Source organism: Plasmopara halstedii (assembly GCF_900000015.1).
Source record: "Plasmopara halstedii genome assembly, contig: Scaffold_113, whole genome shotgun sequence".
Classification (NCBI taxonomy): Eukaryota; Oomycota; class Peronosporomycetes; order Peronosporales; family Peronosporaceae; genus Plasmopara; species Plasmopara halstedii.
In genome coordinates this window covers 228,512-247,038 of record NW_020187034.1, presented here as the reverse complement: position 1 = coordinate 247,038, position 18,527 = coordinate 228,512, and the positions used below count along the sequence as shown (strand labels likewise).

The 18,527-nt window shown below is 46.8% G+C and overlaps 8 protein-coding genes across 8 annotated transcripts; 4 read left to right on the top strand and 4 right to left on the bottom strand.

The window, feature by feature from the left end:
- Positions 1-36: 36 nt before the first annotated feature.
- PHALS_00535 (Golgi transport complex COD1 protein) lies at positions 37-2,304 on the top strand (the record flags this gene model as incomplete). The annotated part of the gene is made up of 1 exon (XM_024717335.1): positions 37-2,304. The coding sequence occupies one exon, from the start codon at positions 37-39 to the stop codon at positions 2,302-2,304; it is 2,268 nt and encodes a 755-aa protein (XP_024572583.1).
- A 923-nt stretch (positions 2,305-3,227) lies between these two features.
- PHALS_00534 (Nucleotide excision repair factor NEF2, RAD4/CUT5 component) lies at positions 3,228-6,437 on the top strand (the record flags this gene model as incomplete). The annotated part of the gene is made up of 4 exons (XM_024717323.1): positions 3,228-4,238; positions 4,303-4,863; positions 4,931-5,890; positions 5,955-6,437. 4 exons carry the CDS (start codon positions 3,228-3,230, stop codon positions 6,435-6,437), a joined length of 3,015 nt encoding a protein of 1,004 aa, XP_024572582.1.
- A 49-nt stretch (positions 6,438-6,486) lies between these two features.
- PHALS_00533 (rhodanese-like protein) lies at positions 6,487-6,964 on the bottom strand (the record flags this gene model as incomplete). The annotated part of the gene is made up of 2 exons (XM_024717312.1): positions 6,487-6,528; positions 6,611-6,964. 2 exons carry the CDS (start codon positions 6,962-6,964, stop codon positions 6,487-6,489), a joined length of 396 nt encoding a protein of 131 aa, XP_024572581.1.
- A 152-nt stretch (positions 6,965-7,116) lies between these two features.
- Positions 7,117-7,683, bottom strand: PHALS_00532 (ham1 family non-canonical purine ntp pyrophosphatase; the record flags this gene model as incomplete). The annotated part of the gene is made up of 1 exon (XM_024717301.1): positions 7,117-7,683. One exon carries the CDS (start codon positions 7,681-7,683, stop codon positions 7,117-7,119), a length of 567 nt encoding a protein of 188 aa, XP_024572580.1.
- A 92-nt stretch (positions 7,684-7,775) lies between these two features.
- Positions 7,776-10,014, top strand: PHALS_00531 (bardet-biedl syndrome 2 protein homolog; the record flags this gene model as incomplete). The annotated part of the gene is made up of 2 exons (XM_024717290.1): positions 7,776-9,691; positions 9,759-10,014. The coding sequence occupies 2 exons, from the start codon at positions 7,776-7,778 to the stop codon at positions 10,012-10,014; spliced, it is 2,172 nt and encodes a 723-aa protein (XP_024572579.1).
- Positions 10,015-10,114: 100 nt separating this feature from the next.
- On the bottom strand, positions 10,115-13,235 carry PHALS_00530 (alanine aminotransferase 2; the record flags this gene model as incomplete). The annotated part of the gene is made up of 4 exons (XM_024717279.1): positions 10,115-10,280; positions 10,349-11,523; positions 11,589-11,625; positions 11,743-13,235. The coding sequence occupies 4 exons, from the start codon at positions 13,233-13,235 to the stop codon at positions 10,115-10,117; spliced, it is 2,871 nt and encodes a 956-aa protein (XP_024572578.1).
- A 545-nt stretch (positions 13,236-13,780) lies between these two features.
- Positions 13,781-14,009, top strand: PHALS_00529 (uncharacterized protein; the record flags this gene model as incomplete). The annotated part of the gene is made up of 2 exons (XM_024717268.1): positions 13,781-13,819; positions 13,896-14,009. 2 exons carry the CDS (start codon positions 13,781-13,783, stop codon positions 14,007-14,009), a joined length of 153 nt encoding a protein of 50 aa, XP_024572577.1.
- Positions 14,010-18,153: 4,144 nt separating this feature from the next.
- Positions 18,154-18,461, bottom strand: PHALS_00528 (uncharacterized protein; the record flags this gene model as incomplete). Its single annotated transcript, XM_024717257.1, has 2 exons — positions 18,154-18,313; positions 18,409-18,461. 2 exons carry the CDS (start codon positions 18,459-18,461, stop codon positions 18,154-18,156), a joined length of 213 nt encoding a protein of 70 aa, XP_024572576.1.
- Positions 18,462-18,527: the final 66 nt, after the last annotated feature.

The window sequence follows — 18,527 nt, the reverse complement described above, 5'->3', positions numbered from 1 at the left end:
GAGCGAGTCGCAAACACCAATGACGTGGCAGAGAAGATGACGCGCGATGTGCGACGCCTTGATGTGATTCAATCTCGTCTGAGCCTGGCGCTTGAGCAGTCGGCACAGCTGCTGGCTTTGCGCAATGCTCTGACAGGCATTCGACGTGCCATGCAACAGCATAGATACTCAGAGGCCGCAACTTTTCTCCAAACGCTGAAGGAAATTGAGCAGCATACGTCGCTTGACGTTGCTGACAAGCTTCGACTAGATACTGTCGAGAACGACCTTAAACGAGTCGTTGAGGGCGCTTTTGAGGATGGCCTACGCGCTGGCGACAATCAACAAATACAGACATACGCACGTTTGTTTAAAGTGGTCAGCAAAGAATACGAGGAGCATGGCTTTGTGATGCTATTGAAACATGCACAGAGGACATTGATGCATGCGCTGAAAAGGGATACATATTCACAAATTGGCGTGTTTAGTATTCAGGAGCTGATAGCGCACCTTGCTGAGGTTTTTAATCTCGTCGCACGAGAAGTTCAGCAGTATGCTGGACTGCTGTCGCAGTGTTTTGAGAGAGTACATGGCCCAAGTCGTTTTGTGGTGAAGCTGTATAATGTGGGAGAACAGACAGCAGTCACAGTGCTGAACGCGTACATAACGCAGCGAAAGCTTCGTGAACATATTTCAAGTGGAGAGCATCCTGCTTTTAAGGCTATAAGTGCTCCAATGTCACCACCAAATCAAAACAGCAGAATCAAGTCGACACCTGGAAGTCCAAGAGATGACAGCGTTGTTGCCATGAATGAACAGCTGAACGAAATGGCACTAGTGATTCAGCACACACAGACGTACGAACGTTTTATGCGCTCGAGAGTGGCGTTTGACGAAGGTATCGAAACAAATGGCCATGGAGAATATATAAAAGGCGATTCATCTTACGATGATGAAGGTCCAGTCATGCCACCTATCCACGAAAGTGAATTGGGGAAAACTGTCCAGGAGCTTGCAGGATTTTACTGTTTTTTTGAGAATGCATTGCTGAATCAGGCCGCTCAAAAGGCATTTCAATGGGAAGAACTGCATTATACATCGGCTGACAGCAATTTTGGAGGAGCTGATGGTGGCTTTGACGACGGCAATGGATATGAATGCCTGCCGATATCATCGGCCATCGATGAAATATTTTACGTAGCACGTAATTCTGGGCTACGTGCGTTGGCGACAGGCCATGTCGACTGCGCGGCTGGTGTACTCAATATGATCAACACGGTGCTTCGAGATGTCGTTGGTGACACAATGCGAAGTCGCATACGACACATGACAACTTCCGCGAAGATAGATAATGCTGTAGGGGGTGATGCGGCGGGTTTACTGGCTGCCTCCTCGGCGCAATTGCGTGATCAGATGCAGCAGCAATTTGCGAAGCTCAGCAAAACCGTCGGACCTGTTAGTGGTGTCAATAGCGGTGAAAGTGCTAATTTCACGCCAGTACAACGGAGAGAACATGCCCCCGAGGTCGTACTCAATAGCTTAGAAATTACTTTTGGATACATCGCACAACTGAAAGGCGAGTTTGAACACGAGCTGCCTGAAGCATTTCCGGAGGTGCCACAGCACATTTTGACCTGTTTAAATGCACTGGAAGACGCTTCCGTCGAACTTAAGCAGCTGCTTATGGCTTCCCGAAAAAAACTCCTTAAGCTCTTAGAGCCAAAGATCGCCAATAACCTTAATACCCTCCTGTCATCACCATCGTCAGCGTCTTCGGTCTTGAATGCATCAGCCACCAGTCTTTCTTCATCGGGAGCCTTATCTTCGAAGCGCAATGCCGAACACTACGAACTTAGCGAGGCCATGTTCACATTCAACGAGGCCAACGACCCATTCGCACATGAATTTGTTCGTGGACTTCGCTCTCTTTTGGGTTCTTTTCGTGGAAGTTTCTCGCATAGCAATTATCGCGCTGTTGTACAGGGAATCGCTTTGTACTCAGCCACTCAGCTCGAGTCTTGGTTCCTCTCGAGAGCCACGCGGGTAAATCAACTCGGTGCGCTGCAGTTTGATAAGGATGTTCGAGTCATTAGTACCTTTCTTAGCAGTGAAAGTGGTGCTGAAGAAGAAGTACGCAAGGCTTTTTCGACTCTTATTCAGCTCGCTGAGGTACTTAATGTAGACACCCCTCAAGATGTACTGGACATTTATGGCCGACAACATCGCGGGGTGGTCTGGACACTTTCAGCTGCTCAAGTCAAAGAAATCCTATCGCGTCGTGTTGAGTTCCCTGATGCGCTGATCAACAATTTGGTATTGAAATGAAAAGTTTTTTTCGGTGAACGATATTGAGTTGATACATTAGACCTTACCCATCGTTTGATCTGCATTCGTTCATTTGCAACTGTCAGATTAATTTTTCATTCTCGCTTATCGCTTATTGATTCAAAGCACGTATTGACCCACACGTCATTTAAATGCTCACGACACGCGATGTTAATCACTGTATTGTGCTGTCCTGTTTCTAAGCAATAGAATTTGCCTCATTCACCCACTTCGATAGATCCGAGTCCATAGCTCCTGCGACAACATCGCCTTTGTGAAAAATATTGGTAGCTATGATTCTCGAAAGGGGACATCATTAGCAAAAATCTCTAGTGTCAAAGGTGACAAATGTAGTCCAACTTTTTCGTAATGTACAGGCTATGAATTATTCAAGTTCCACCATGAGCGACGTTGATATATTAACCCATGTGTAATTATACAAGCGGTTTGGACAACCTCTGTCTGTATGGCGGCGCATGGACGCTACTCGCTACTGTTGCAATTTGTCTCCGTCGTAACAGATGACGCAGATTCCTGCAGTTTACTTTCTTGCCAATGCATCCACTCTGACGGTGTCTTCAGTCGCTGCACGAAACGATCGGGCACCGTTGGTGCCCAGAAACGTACATATATATGTCAGCTTTTGTCAATGATATACGCTTCGCTCTTCAAAATAGACTCCAGCACGCTACGTTTACAATCCTTTTCTGCCTTACAACTCCACGCTTAACTGTTCTAGCGTTACACGTCTCAAGTCGATAAGTTACGGTCCCGCCACAGCGTCAATTAAGCATGCATAAAAGTATGACTGACAAACACACAGCGATTGAGCCAGCCAGTCGGTGATTAAATCGCGAAGAAGGCATGATCATAAGTCGATCGATATGCCGGCTGCCACAAATCGAAAGTAGTAAAAATGTGGCATGTGGCAACGAAATGGGCCAAAATTCACAGACTCGAAAAATAAGGCAATTGCAAAAGCCTTACATTCGAGCCATTTAATTCTGTCAAAAAGTTTCAAAGTTCGACCTGGTATGCGAAAGCATAATCTGTATACAGCGCTAAGGTGCGTCGTGCACCCGGCAAAGCTGGATATGATGGAAATTGTTGCGCTTGAGCGGTGTCTACTTGATTGTGGTGCGACAATTCTAGAAGGCTCGAATGCCGCGAGCGGCAATGCTGTGACGCACATCATTTGCCATCCAGAAGCCTACGAGAGCTTTGTTAAACAACGCAATGAGCGCTTTGTGGCGCTGGTTCGACCAGAATGGGTCTTTCGAACGTTTTTGCTTCAAAGTCTACTTCCCGAGGACCGATTTAGCGCCAACCCGGCACTCATCTTTTCGACTCTAGCGATTTCGGCAGGCACTATCGGAAAAGACGCTCGAAAAGTTATCGATGGTCTCATCACGCATTTTGGAGGGCAAATTGTTGCTCAGCAAGAAGTGCATGGTGGAGCTACCCACATATTGCATCAGGAGGAAAATGTTTTAGACTCTATTGCTGTGGCAGAGCCGGAAGTAGAGGAATTTCAGAAAAAGTTGCAACTCCACTTTTTAAAAGCTAACCTTGGCCGATGTTTTGAAGCGTGGAGGTTGCATCTGTCAAATACACCAGCAAAATCAGATTACGCACTTCCTCGTTGTGTTCTCGCCTACATTGGGCAACGTGCGGGCTTAGACAAGCAGCACCACATCAAGTACACGTGGATTGAGGAGTGCGTGATGCGTCGGAGATGTATGCCGGAAGAGCCTTTTGCTTTTGGTCCCACCAAAGCTGTCGCAAATAATGCAAGTGAGAAATTGCCGAGCTGGAAGACTCAACCAGAAGTGCAAGTGGAAAATTTGGATCTTGGCAAATATGCCCTGGTGTATCAAGTGGGTAGGACAGAATTGGGTTCTGATCTCTCGATGGTCCGCAAGCTGTCCAATGAGGTAAGAAATTGTCACATATTCGCGATGGTGCTTAGAAAAGATGTCACGAATAAATTGCTTGTAGAGGATGGAGGCAATGAGAAAGTCACTTCACGGAGCTATTGTACTCGTTGCCCAGCACATAGCTCCACTGCTGCGAGAAAAACTGTCCGATATGCTAAAGACGGTGGACGCCAAGGTGGCAATCGTGCCTTTTAGTGATGCATATCAGGAAATTGTGGTCAAGGTGGTGGCGAATGCGTCGTTTGTCGTGTGCCGCTATTGTGGTGGTTTCGAATACAATGAGGCCTTGCGCCAAGACAAAAAAGTGGTGAGTATTTACTGGGTATTAGCAGGTCTCTCGCATGTCAGCGACCCAACTCCTTACAACGAGGCGATTCAGCGTCCAGTTCAGTCATATGGAAGTATTCATGGAATGCAATCTTTTGTTGTGACACTGTCCGGGTACTCGAGCCGAACAAACCCAACGCGAGAAGAACTACAAATTGCTATTCACGCTACAGGTGCGTGCATGCTTCCGGTCCTTTCACGAACGTACTCGACACACCTATTATGTCACGAAGCATCGGGTGAAAAGTACAAGAAGGCGCTCAGCTGGGAATTTGAAAATATTTTAAGTCATGAGGTACATACGCTTGATTTTCTTTTGATCTGAATTCGAACTTAATAGTTGTGCTAATTGTTACAAAAAGTGGATATTCGTATGCTTGTCGAGGTGGGAATATGTGTCTGAAGTTGCTTTTCATTATAAACACAAGAAAGATTTGTCGGACGATACAGACAGCTGGGCATCAGATCACAGTTCGAAGAAGATGGACAGTAAAAGGCTCACTTCCGAAAAGAATGCTCTCAACAAGACAAAACATGCAATTACACCTAATTTGAGAAGAATTAAGAAAGCAAAGAAAAGTGGCGAGGGTCGATTTGATGTCAATGGTATACTCGAAGAGATTGATAAAGTACCCACTCCTTGTGACAAAAAAAGTATAGCTGATCAAGAGGCAAAGACTCCAGCGACAGCATCCAAATTATTTGCGACTCCTAATAATGCGAAAATTGCTCCGTGCAGGCTGTTTGATACACCTACAAACACATGCCTTTCGCCGAACGTTGAGCAAAGGGCTCAAGAAAACGATGCGGAAGCAGCATTTGCAGTTGTGGACGAAATAGAGAAAGAACCTCCTGTTGCTATGAGAACTGGTGCAAACACCATGAATGAGCCTCCGCTTGTTATATGCCTCAGTAGCGATAGCAACGCTGACGAATCAGGCATTTTAAAAGCAGTCACCACTTCTGCATTAAACAAGAAGCTTGAAGTGTCAAAACAATCCGTTAGTTGCAAAACAAAAAAACGCAAACTTGCAGACTCGGAAGGATTGAAGACATCTAAAACAAGCAAGACATCAATGACGAAGCAGAAGAAGGATTTGGGTGCAGTTAAAAAGTCATATGCAGCACCTTTACCTGATTTAAAACGCGTTTTTTTACTCACTGGCGATCGAGGCCAAGCAGCAAATCTTACATCGATCATTACTTCACTGGGTGGAAGCGTTAGTGACTTTGGTCGCATATTTGACAGCAGCTGCACCCACATTATCTGCAGTGAACTCAAGCGTACAGAGAAGTTTGTCGCTGGGTGTGCGGCTGGCAAGGTTCGTATAATTCTTCGGTCGAAATTGAACTTCTTCCTTGACTCATTACTTTTTGTCATCACAGTGGATACTGAAGCCTTCCTACTTAGAAGCCTGTTCTCTCGCAAAATCATTTATTGATGAATCCGCCTACGAATGGGGAAGCCATGAATCGGACATAGAGAATGTTGATACGCGTATTTGGCCCGAGGCGTGTGCATACTGGCGTAAGAAGCGCGCCGGCGGACACGCTGGTGCTTTCTATAGATGGCGCTTTTTTATACATGCAAAGTGCGTACCTCCTCAAGATATGTGTGAGCGCATTATTCTCGCTGGTAGAGGTGCTGTAATTCCGCTTACGAAGACTATCAACTACCAGAGTTTGTCAAAAGAGTCAACACCTGAAGCTCCTGTCGTAGCGCTCTTTTCCCCTGATGTTACGATGCGTGACCCCTTGATGAAGAAACTCAAGACGCACAAAATCGAATGTATCAAAGCTCCTTTCCTTATCGACTTCATAACAAAAACGCAATCTCCACCAGTCAAGCTTGCAGACTTCTACCTATAGAGCTGATTGCTTTGTCATGTGGTTTAGATGAATTGCGCCTGAAATGGGTCTAATCGTCCAGTTCAATGAGATCTGCCTCATCCTTGTAGATCTGTCCTCGGAAAGTATAGACACAAAGAATGGAGGCAATTTACCCGACGAAACGTGTATAAAGCTAATATATCAGTGCTCACCTTTCCGAATCGCTCATAGCCACCTTGCAGAATGAGTACCCGTGGCTTGTGCGTAGCTCCTTCAAGAATTACTTCCATTCGTGACATGAATCTTTTGGCACAGGATGGACCGCGTACTTGACTCATCATGCAGTGGAACACAACGGCGTCTTCGTCCTTGTACATGCCAACGAGGGCATCCACGTCGTCGTCGTCCATAAAATTGTCTTCAGTGATGTTCACCGCAGAGCGGATATGTCCACCAGCATAATCGGTGTCACGCACATCGATGATTACGGGGCGTTTAATAGACGAATTTGTATCGCGCAGCATATCGACTAACGCCGACGGTTGAATGTACTGAAGTGACTCCATGCAGTCGATCTGAAGCGACAAAAACAATATTTGATGAAAAGCTTTTGCGTCACCTTACACAGATTATTTTACGACGTGATGATAGAAAGACACTTGACAAAGTCAGACAGAAATGTAGCTAGTCATCTAAAGCATTTTTTTTCGAATGATTACTATAAGGACTTGATGAGGTGAGCCTTAAGTGCTTCTAAGGCCTTGAAGCGGTGCGAGATCTTGTTCTTAGTGCTCTTTTCCATTTCGGCGTATGTCTGGTCATAACCATCTGGCTGAAAGACCGGATCCCAGCCAAAAGTAGTTGGCCCTCGGGCTAAAACAATTTTGCCGTGCGTTTGGCCAACGAAAATTTGTGGTTCGGTCCCCGCCGACGCGTAGGCAAATATGCACTGGGCATACGCGGACTTGTCCTCGTAAGCAGCCAGCATATTGTTGAGACCTTCATGGCCCGTTTTTTCCAAAAACCACTTGATATAAGGGCCAGGTAGCCCTTGAAGCGCATTATAGCAAAGTGATGTGTCCTCCACAAGCACAGCGCCCTGAACCTCCTTGGTCGCGAGGCGGCATTTCTCCTTGACAATATCGACAGGCTCACCCTGCAACTCCGGTAAATTTACAGCCTGATTGCGCAACTCGAACGGAAAATCAGCACCTAAGATAGCTATAACCTCTTTGAGCTTGTTCGAGTTGCCAGTCACAAATGTCAGCACAGGCTTGCTTGGCATCATGATACACCGCAAATTTGCGTCGAATGTCTCGTGATGTGTAAATAACACAAATTGAAGGTTCAAAATCTTGCAATCTTTAAGCGACGTATATGCTGCCAGCCTTTCAGGTGCATCTGCACCAGCCTATTCTTGAGCGCGTGGCTCAAGTAGGAAAATTTGATGGCCGCCACCCTGCACTGGCATGTGGCACTACTGCCGGAAAAGTGTTTATCCATTCGCCGAACGAAAACACATTTCAAAACAACTCCTTGGTCGGTGACAATGAGCAAAGCAGCATGCGCTTCCTTAAAATCAATCGGACTGTAACGGCTTTGGCGGCAGGCAAGTTTGAGACGACGGATCAGGGCGATACTCTTGTAATTGGAACGCAATCAAGTCTACTAGCGTACGATGTGGAAAAAAATTCCGATATCTTCTACAAGGACGTGCCTGATGGCGTAAGCGCTATGCTATTTGCGTCAGCGCCACGAGCAACGTCACCCTTAAGCTCCTCGTCACAGATGGTTGTGGTGGGTGGCAATTGCTCACTGCAAGGTTTTGGTCGGGACGGCGGCGAGCTTTTCTGGACGGTCACTGGAGACCATGTTCGTGCGCTGACGGTGTGTGACGTGACCGGCCATGGACGCAGTGAACTTGTTGCTGGGTCAGACGATTTTGAAATCCGAGCTTTTCAGAATGAAGAAGCTGTATTTAACTGCACGGAGACAAGTCAAGTGCTCGCTCTCACATCGATAAAAAAGCAATTTTATGGCTATGCTCTGCAAAATGGTACGGTAGGTGTCTACAAAGGAAAACATCGTGCATGGCGTATCAAATCAAAGAACATCCCAATAGCAATTCACAGCTTTGACATCGATGGTGATGGAGAGAAGGAGATCGTCATGGGATGGAGCAACGGCAAGCTTGAGTCGCGGAAGATATTGAATGGAGAAGCTGTGTACAAAGAAATGTTTACTTCACCCGTGGCGGCACTTGTAACAGCTGACTATCGCATGGATGGCAAAGATGAAATTATCTGCTGTTCTGCAGACGGAGAAATTCGAGGCTACTTCACAGCTACAGGTGATTTTTCTGCACCAGGGACCTCAGACAACGGAGCGAGTGATAAGTCTAGCCTGGAAGAAAAAGAGGTGGCGAGATTATCCAAACATCGTGCCGCACTCCATATTGAAATGAAAGCTTTAGAGGCCCATCAATCTGGAACTGCTACCGCTACTGGAAAAGGCCTAAAAATTCGAGCCGACACAAAGATCAAGGTACGATCACTGGCAAGCAAAAGCGCCAAGAACTTCGAGCTTGAAGTGTCGACTGAGAACGACGCAGTTATCAAGATGGTGATTGTTTTTGAGTCCGAGGTCGGCATCTTCGCTGGTGAATCGTATGTCGTTCGTCCAGCGACCATGAGCTCAACCGTTCGATTTCCGCTCAACGTTGATAAACCTGTTGCAGCAAATCTCGAATTTAAAGTGCTCGTAGGCTTACGAGGTCATCACACCTCCTTTCACGTGTTTGAGTGCAGCTTCAAGGTGCCAAAATTCGCTGCATTTCATCATATTACTGGTGAAACGAGCCTGCAGACCAACCCTGAAGGATTTGTGCGCTTTAGTACGCCTGTCAAACCACAACAAATATATTCGTGGTTGGCTGACGCCTTTTGTCTAGCAGAAACAATACCCGATACTTCTGAAGCAAACTTTATGTTTCGCTCTCTTCGCGACGACTCGCGGCTCAACATTTCCGTCACACCACACGACACCGAACTTCGAACTGATAACATGGAGCTGGCGGCAGAACTTGTACAGCACATGTGCGCCTTTCTCGAATGGCGCGAACTTGAATCAGTGGCAGAATTTCCACGTCAAATGAAGGACTTTCGGAACTTGCTTGTGAAGGTGGATGAGAGTAACGCGATCCGGCTCAAACTTACAGGTGAAATGGCTGACGACTCCAATCAAGTCAAAAATCTCATCATTCGTGCTGAAGACTCGCGAATTTTGAATGACATGTACGTATTGTTTTAGCATGTCTGTTTCCTATTTTAAAACGCCGCTGTCCTTACGATACTTCCACAGGCCACGAATGCGACAATTTTACTCCGAATTGTTCTCTCTCAACAACCAGCTATTAGGTGAGTATACAAAGCGGAGTACAAACCATCAAGTGCTTCTCGATGCTCTTAAAGAGGTGAATAACATGATTCAGCTTGCTGCACGGTTGCGCTTCGGTAGTGCGAAATCTACGGTCATTGCAGCCTGTCGGAAGGCTATTAAGAACAACAATATTCACGGACTGTTTCACATCGTGAAGACTGGAAAAGAAGAACATTAGTGGCAATCTAATATGAACCATTGCAAGCTGAAAATACAGTCAAAGCTGAAAACTTTATTTTACATGTTACTACTGTAATCAGGGCAGTGAAAATGTTAAGTCAAGGAGATAAATCACTCTTTGTATCCTTGTCATCGTTGCCCATGCCAAAAGCTTGCCGATGCTTGCGCTTTACGATTCTGCTCCTGCTCAAATTGTCTGAAGCAGGCGCAGCTAACGCGCTAACCTCATCATCAAAAGAAATTCGCCTAACAACCTGTGGTGACCTACAATTACTGGACAGGTTCAATCAGATGTTCGTTAGCTGACGTATCGCTGTGCCATCACTACTTACATTGTCTTAGGCCTATCTTGTTCTGAAAAGATTTGATCCTGGTATTGCTTCTCCGTATGCTGCTGCGCTGCCACTGCCTCATCAACTTTATGTTCGGGATCTGATACAAAAGCTTCATCGTACGTGCGTTTGTTTATAATCTTAAGATCTACAGCCACGGCATTGTCCAAAACGTGCTCGGCACGATCATTTCGAATTCGAGGATGTTTCATAAATTGTTGTGTGGTACCAGCGCCATCATTCGATAATCCGGCGTCCGATTTGAACGCTTGGGAGTGTTTCCGCTTTAATAGGGTAGTGGTTGCAGCCGCAGAGCCACCTTTTGCGAAGGAGACGCAAAATACTTGGAAATCGGACAAAGATTCACGTTGCTCACAGACCTTTGCGTGTTCATCTTCAGCGCAATTATTTATCTGTTGATCTAGCTGTTCTATCGACGCATCGGGAACTTGATCTTTTGGATTTGGTTTTGGAGAGATTGCATGCACTGAATGCTTTTCACCTGATGCAGCGCGAACTCCTGACACATCACTTGGTGCAGATGTAGCTGAAGGATTGAATACTTTTCCTCTAGAGCGAGCCTTGATCACCGCATTTAAATGAGTAGCAAACTCACTATCGACTTCTCTCTCAACATCGTCCACCAACTGCACCGGTCTTTTTCCTGCACACATCGGCGGTTCCCGTCGCCTATCTAGCGGCTTACTGAGCGCTCTTGCTCGGTCTAGCTTCTCTATGTCATCTGGCGTCTCGTTGTATGAGACATCAAAAGAGAAACCTTCATCAAAAGAGAAACCTTCAAATTGTGACAATCGAGTTTTTAAAGACTCTGTTATCGCCAACGGCAGTCGTCTCACTGAGGTATCACGCCGCCCTTTTTCCCACTTTATGTTACTATCTCTGTTCTCACCCTTTTCTAGATAGCTTTGGTTGTGATGCTTCATTTTACTTGTCTTACGCAATAGTTTTGACCTTGGCGATGATAACGTAGACGCCTTAGTACACTGCTTGGATTTCGCTATTGATAAATGCATCAGTTTTTGTGGCGAGGCTTGAGGCGTTTCGGCTAGTGCTCGTTGTAGCGCCGCAATTTTTTGTCGTAACACTTTTCGTCGCTGTTGATAATCTCTGGTGGACAGCGGAACGACAGATAGTCGTAGAGGCAAGCGCGGTATCTTTAAGGACACCTGACGCTGAAATATCAAGGGCAGAATTAACTTGAATATCAGCACAAACGCACCATAGTAGAGGCACACCCGGAATAGTTGCGAATCTTCCTTGAATGGCAAAAGCATCATATCGCCTACTATTTTCTGCTTTATTAATTAATCGGTCGAATTTATTTCTTGTGGTATCACTCAACAAAAGCAATAGTAAAAACTCCTGACGTTTACCGGTATTTGTCCATAAAGTCGGCATGAAATTTGGTCATCTTTTTGATCACAGCGTCCACAGCCGCCTCAGGTGGCAGTATCGTCGTACGAAAGTGCCAGGTTCCCTCCTTTTGGCCAAATCCTGAGCCAGGCACCACTACAATCCCTGTCTCATCTAGCAATCGCATGCAATAGAACGCGTCCGGCGCCATACCTGCTTCCTTGGCGGCCTCAACAGCATTCAACGGAAGCGTGACATTTGGAAATGTATACATAGCACCCTCTGTCTCATTACAGGTGACACCCTCTAGTTTGTTCAAGGCCTCAACGAGCTTCATTGCACGACGCTTGAGCGAGTTTAGCGTGTCGTCCCGCTGTTCAATGTAGCGCTGGTACGATGCATCTCCGGGCTGCGGTGGATTGGTCATCATTCCAACCATTAGCTGACCCTCGATATTTGAGCACAAATTTATGGACATGAGCTTGTAAAACTGATCTTTTGCACTCTCATCAATGTTGACTAGTTCCATGTAGCCACCGCGGCGACCACACTCGCCCGTGAAGCCCTTGGAAGTCGAGTGAAACGAAATAAGCTCTACATCATCATACTCTCTACCCAAGTCACGAAGAACTTTTTTAAACGAGAAAAATTTCTTGCCTTCAGCGTACACATTTTCCTGGTATACTTCATCAGCTAAGATAAGGATGGACTCCTTCTTGCAAAACTTGATGATCGCCTCGATGTTCTCTTCCGACAGACACTGGCCAGTTGGGTTTCCTGGATTGATCACAGCCATTGCACGCACAGTCTTACCCGCATCACGAGCTTCTTTGACTGCGCGTGCCAGCTCCGCGGCATCAAGGCCCCAGGCATTTGCCTCATCCAGGTAGTACCCAGTCAGAGTACCACCGTTTATAGCGATGGTCGCTGAGTATAAAGGATATTGAGGAATGGGAGCCAAAATTGCGTCGTTTTCATCGCGGATCAGAGACAGTAACGAATTCTGTACAGCCGGACTGGCTCCGTCTGTGAGAAAAATGTCCTCGGGATCTGCCGAGTGGCCGTCGCGACGTTGTAGGAAGCGTGCAACCTCCTCGCGCACGATAGGTGTGCCTTTACTGTGGCCATAAGCACCAGTGCCGCCCACAATATTGTCAATATAAAACTTGGCGCGTGCAATTGCATCTGGTGGGAAAAGCTTCTGCGCTTCTGGTCGATCTACCATGCCAGGTACATTGACAAGCGCCAGCACCTGGCGGTGAAACTCAATAGGCTTCTGTTCGAGCACTTGTGGGTTTCCAATGTTGCAAGGAATAATTTTGTCAAAAGGAAGCGATTTATCACCACGGGCCAGACGACTGTCGTACTCGTTAGAGCGCAGCACCAGCGCGCCACGCACTGCATACTCGGCCTTTACAATGTTGGGATTGATTGTGTTTGCGGTGAGTACAGCAAAACTGCGGCAGATGACTGGGAGGAGGCGTGCTTGTTTAATGGCCTGGGAAGCAAGCATATCGTGTGTTTAAAACGGGATCTTCTAGGTCTGACGTGGCTTGAAGAATAGACACCGCGGTATCATACCATCATGTGTCCATGTCTGATTCATCAATAATAAAACTACAACACCTAAATAAATGAGCCACGTCAAACGTTTATTCTGAGGTTGAACTGCATATTTGTAGGATGCTTGGCCGTTTTGTGAAAGAAATATTATTTAAACATATTTGATACTGGTCATTTCCTTGATACTATCTATTATGCAGTAGAACCTGTCAATATAGAACCTGTACAATAAACAGTCCTCTATAAATTAAATAAAAGTCATGATCTCAAGTCGGAGCGCTCACAAAATTTGAAGAAAACCTCTCAAACCTAATAATAGGAGTTCTGCATTAAAAAGTCTGGACTTCATCACAGCCCTCCGCAATATGAAGAACAAGGCTGGTCTGATCAAGAAACAATAGCAGAAGCAACAGTCCATCTCCGACTTCTTTTCGCTCGTCTATAACGCTTTGTTAATCGAGCAGTAGTTTGTATGATTGTCTATATGTCATATATATGTCCTCAGTGATTCAAGCATCGTCGGTGCCTCAGAAGGTGTAACCTTGACTTGCTCAGCGCTGTCATCATCTAGACCCTCAACATCGTCACCATTGGTTGTTTTGACCTGCAGGCCCTCATCATGAGCACTGGTTTTACACAGAACAAGAGCTTGGGGAAGGAAGGAAAGGAACCAATTCCTCAAGAGCAAGAAAGTGAGCCTTTTCATTTCCAAGGTACAGCTTAAGGGACCAATGTAGAAGTACTGTTCTGCAAAGGCGTTTTCTTTGCCACTTTCCCAATAACTTTATTAGAATGGAAGAGCTCCTTCTCTTGAATTTCTCTATGAGTTTCGCCGGAGATTTTACTATTTTGTTCAATTTGCCAATCCCTCGAACCTTGATTGAACAGTGGCTTCCTGTAACTGTAACGTGTTTCACGTGCTCTGTATGAAGGGTGTGGTCACACAAGATGGTGTGACCACACAATGGTGTGAATTGCACTGGCTACACTCTCAAAAACAAGTCAGTACGTGGCTGGAACAGCCAGTAGTTATATATTTAATTAGGTGTTACTTTCAAATCAGAAGAACCTATTGATTTAGATATAGGCGACTTTGCCGCAAATAAAACCGAAAGATACAGTTTTCATTTGAGACGGAAGAGCTAATTAGACTTGGATTAGGGTTGTAGTTACTCTTGGAGTAAGTGGATTGCGATCGTACTAGTTAGAAGTACAGAACGAAAGTCACAGACCCTAACAAAGCTTGTAACGGGATCACGCGTATTCAGAGTGTAAAGGAGATACACGTACCCTTGTATGAAAGGGAGGATTACACAAAATGACGTGACCGTACAAAGATGTGGATTATATAAGTTGGTGTAACTACACAATGGTGTTGCTACACCGTCAAAAGATGCCACTACGTGGCAGGACTGCCAGTAATAATGCATATTAATTAGATTTTACTAGTTACTTAGAATAAGGTTTTAGATATAGGCGGCTCTGCCACATATAAAACAATTAAATACAGTTTCAATTATAAACGGAAGAGCGGCTTTACCTTGCACTCTGGAGGTAGCGGATTGCGATCCGCTACACTCGAACTGGTTCTTGTATAGAACATAAGGTCGGTGACCTTAGTAAGCTTCCTCTAAGCAAAGAGCTCAGGCAGCCCCGCATTAATTGGTAGCACTCGCAGTCAATCTACGACTGATTCAATGCTCTGCTAGAGCACCTACAGCAGAAGCAGTCAGCGTCGACTGCGTCCATGACGCCACCGTCGACGACGGATGACTCCTCCCTGCTCAGGCCGCTCATGATGAGCTTTAAGACCTTCGAGGGTAACGCTGAAGAGAATTTCTTGCTCTGGGTAAGAGAGGCGGAGATGGCTATGGCATGAGCCATGCTCCAGAATGAGCAAGAACACGTGGCGCTAGCTACCTCCAAGCTCGGGGGTCGAGCGCGAAAATGCGCACTAATGTGCGGGGCTTCGGTTGAAGCGACATTTCCCTCCTGGAAGGAGCTGAATCGTCAACTTTTGTGAGTGTTCTCGTCACCTACGAAGGCATATCGCGTGCGATCGCGTTTCCTAGCCGCTCGACAGGGCAAGAAGAAGTTAATGGACTTTGTCCAAGAGTTGAGAAGTGACATTTCCGGGATGGCAGCCGATCCTCTCCCAGAGGCATTCGCAGTGACCGTTTTATGGAGGGCCTCTGCGTTGGCGTAACCAGGTTGGAGGTCTTCCGTGTGCATCCGCCTTTATTTGAAGGAACGGTAAATGTCCAAATTCAACTTGAAGTCGACGCGACTTGGTTGGAATGCACACACTCGGAGCTAGTCGAGCGAGCCTGGGCCAATGGATCTCAGCTAACGAGGACGGCGAGCTCCGAGCTGCCGAGCTGCTTGAAGCAACCGACGGTGTTCTGTCTGTGAGGACACCCGTCACCTTCAGACTGTTTGTCCCTAGTGCAAGGCGCGTAAAGGTTCATCGAACCGACGTTCCGCTTCAAGCAAGTCTAGTTGTCGCGGGGAATCGAGAGCACCCACTAAGAGCGGGGTGTCCAGCTTGGAGATGACTAAGTTCTGTTGAACCTCAAAAAGGTAGAGGGCAGCATGGCCCTCTTCTTTTTTTTCTTTTCTTTTTTTTCTTTTCTTTCCTTTCCTTTCCTTTCCTTTTCTTTTCTTTTCTTTTCTTTTCTTTTCTTTTCTTTTCTTTTCTTTATCTCTTCTCTTCTCTTCCACCTCGAAAAACTCCGTGCTCTCAAACACGGAGCGCGTATGCAAGCCGGGCTTGCTGGTCGTAAAAGCGACCGTGAGGGCTTTAGAAAGTCATGGAAGATCCTTATCGATTCCGGGGCGTCGGGCAATTATGCTCGACACTCCACGATCGAAGGAAATCAGTTGTATGCTGAAGCGCTGAAAACGCGGTTAAGTGACACAGTCATTGTTTGCTTAGCGACGGGGTCCATGTGGACTTCGGTGTCACGTTTCTTGACTTCGATAGCCTGGAATTCTGCGTAGTCTTAGGCTTGGATGCAAGGTATGATCTTATCCTTGGTACGGCATGGTTGGAACATCATGAGCCATGGTTTGATTGGAGGTCGAAGACTTGGGCGCTACGCACAATGGTGGAGCTTTGGTGAGTCATGAACTCACCTCCGCTAGGAAACAGAAGCGTGATTGGCGCGGGGACTGGGTCGGGACGGTTACTGTGCAGGATATCGGAGTATATGAGCGATCGAACACCGAAGGGGTTTCGGACAAGAGTCCCTAGCGTGGCTTGCGGGCTGAACGTGGAGTGAAACGTAACCTACTGAGAACTGCTCAAGTATCAAAGCAGTTGTTGCATGCAAAGAGTGGTATCGACGGATGAGGCCCTGTTGATGCGCGAGGGGTGGCACGTAATCCACTGAGCAATGCTAACAGTTGTTGCGCGCCGAGAGTGGCATGGTCGGGCGAGGTCCGAGGCATCTTAGGCTAGGTCATTTCGATGCGCGTGGAGTGGCACTTTATCTAATAGACGAAGACTACGCAAATTGCCGCTCTTCGTCGGACGTTGTTAATAACATCAAGGCTCCGATGGAGCAGGGAGTGGGGGTACTGGACGAAGCCGTGTGCGTGTTCCCACTGGTTTCGACGAGACGTAAAACCTCTATAGAGAGGAAAGGATGATGCTGTATATTAGCTGCAAGACGCAGGGCTATAACCCTGACCCAAGGAGTGTATACCGCACAGCTATACACCCTTGTCAACGCTTTGACGGGAAAGGAAGACAGTGACATCACCCTCGAAGCTATTCCCGCGGTGGATGCTCTTGTTGAGCTGGGCGAGATGTCCTTCGAAGAGTTTGGCGGTGCCGTGAAAGCAGGTGGTCTAGCCGAGGTGGTCATTATACAACCGAACGATGAGATGAACTCGTCGTCCCTTCTAGATGAAGCTGTCATGGAGGACACCAAGAGGGTGCTGAGCGCACGAAGTAAATCTTCGATAATGATGAATCTCTTGGATCCGTTCTATACTTTAATAAAAAAAATTCAAGATGTCGTCTTCAAAGATCCGCCGTCGGGTCTACCTCCGGACCGAGGTGTGCGTCATGAGTTCAACCTGGTTCCGGGAACCAAATACTGCGTAACTCGCTGCTAGCCCCGACCCAAGGAGCATTCAGACGTTATTGGCGCCTTCATCCGTGCAAAACACAACGCAGGAGTGGTTCCTGAGAGCAAGGCTTCCTATTTGATCGTCTTGTGTCTGGAAGCCGAACTGCACGTGATGAATCGTTCACGTTTATAATAAGCTGAGGGCTGCCACCCTTCCGGCACAGACGCCGATTTCTAGGAAGGATGTCCTCCATAACAACACGCTTGAATTTACAAAGTACAGTGCTTTCGACTTGGTCGATGGGTATTACCAATTGCTCATGAAAGCGGGTGATATTCTGCTGACAGCGGTGATTACACCGAGAGGGGTGCTCTGGGAGGGGTCGGTGATGCCCCAAGGGCTATCAAATACACCACCAACATTGAATCGTCTTGTGTCGCAATTGTTCAGGCCCCACCGGGCGTATGCATAAACATACTTCGACGTAATTTTCGTCCACAGTCGTGCGTGGCACGGGAGGACAGATAAGGAAGACCACATCATCCATTTGAGTGCGTTGTTTGAGTACATGCGTACGAATAAGCTGTATGTTAATGCAGATAAGGGAATCTCGGCACGGAAGAAATTCTTTACTTAGGGTGCTTCATTGGAAAGCGTGGCCTTCGAGCGGACCCCGCTTAGGTCTACGCCAATGAAGACTGGCCGGTTCTAAAAACCCAAAGCAACTTGCGTAAGTGGCTTGGCCTACTGCAAGTACTCGAATTTGAGGAAAAGAATTTGCGAAGGTATTGTCAGTACCGTACAAACGTCATGACTTCATTTTCGCTGGCTTTGGCCTTCGCATACTCGACTTCTCGGAACTGCTGGGACCAGACACACCTTCGAGCAAATGTGCGCTGCTGTGATATGGCTTGTTCCGATAAAGTGCTAGCACACGCATCCCAAGCCTGACTGCAATCTGCGACGCCTAGACAGCAATAATTGACATTAAATACATGTTACCACGGATGGAAGTGTCGAATGTCTTTGTACAACGTCCGACGCACTACACATGAAATCGACCAACAAGCGCCCCAAGATGTGCGATTGGGACCCTCATTGGGGCCCAGGACACATTCTAAGACAACAACGGTGAGCGTTGACGTGAGAGCCCTTGGTGTTTGTT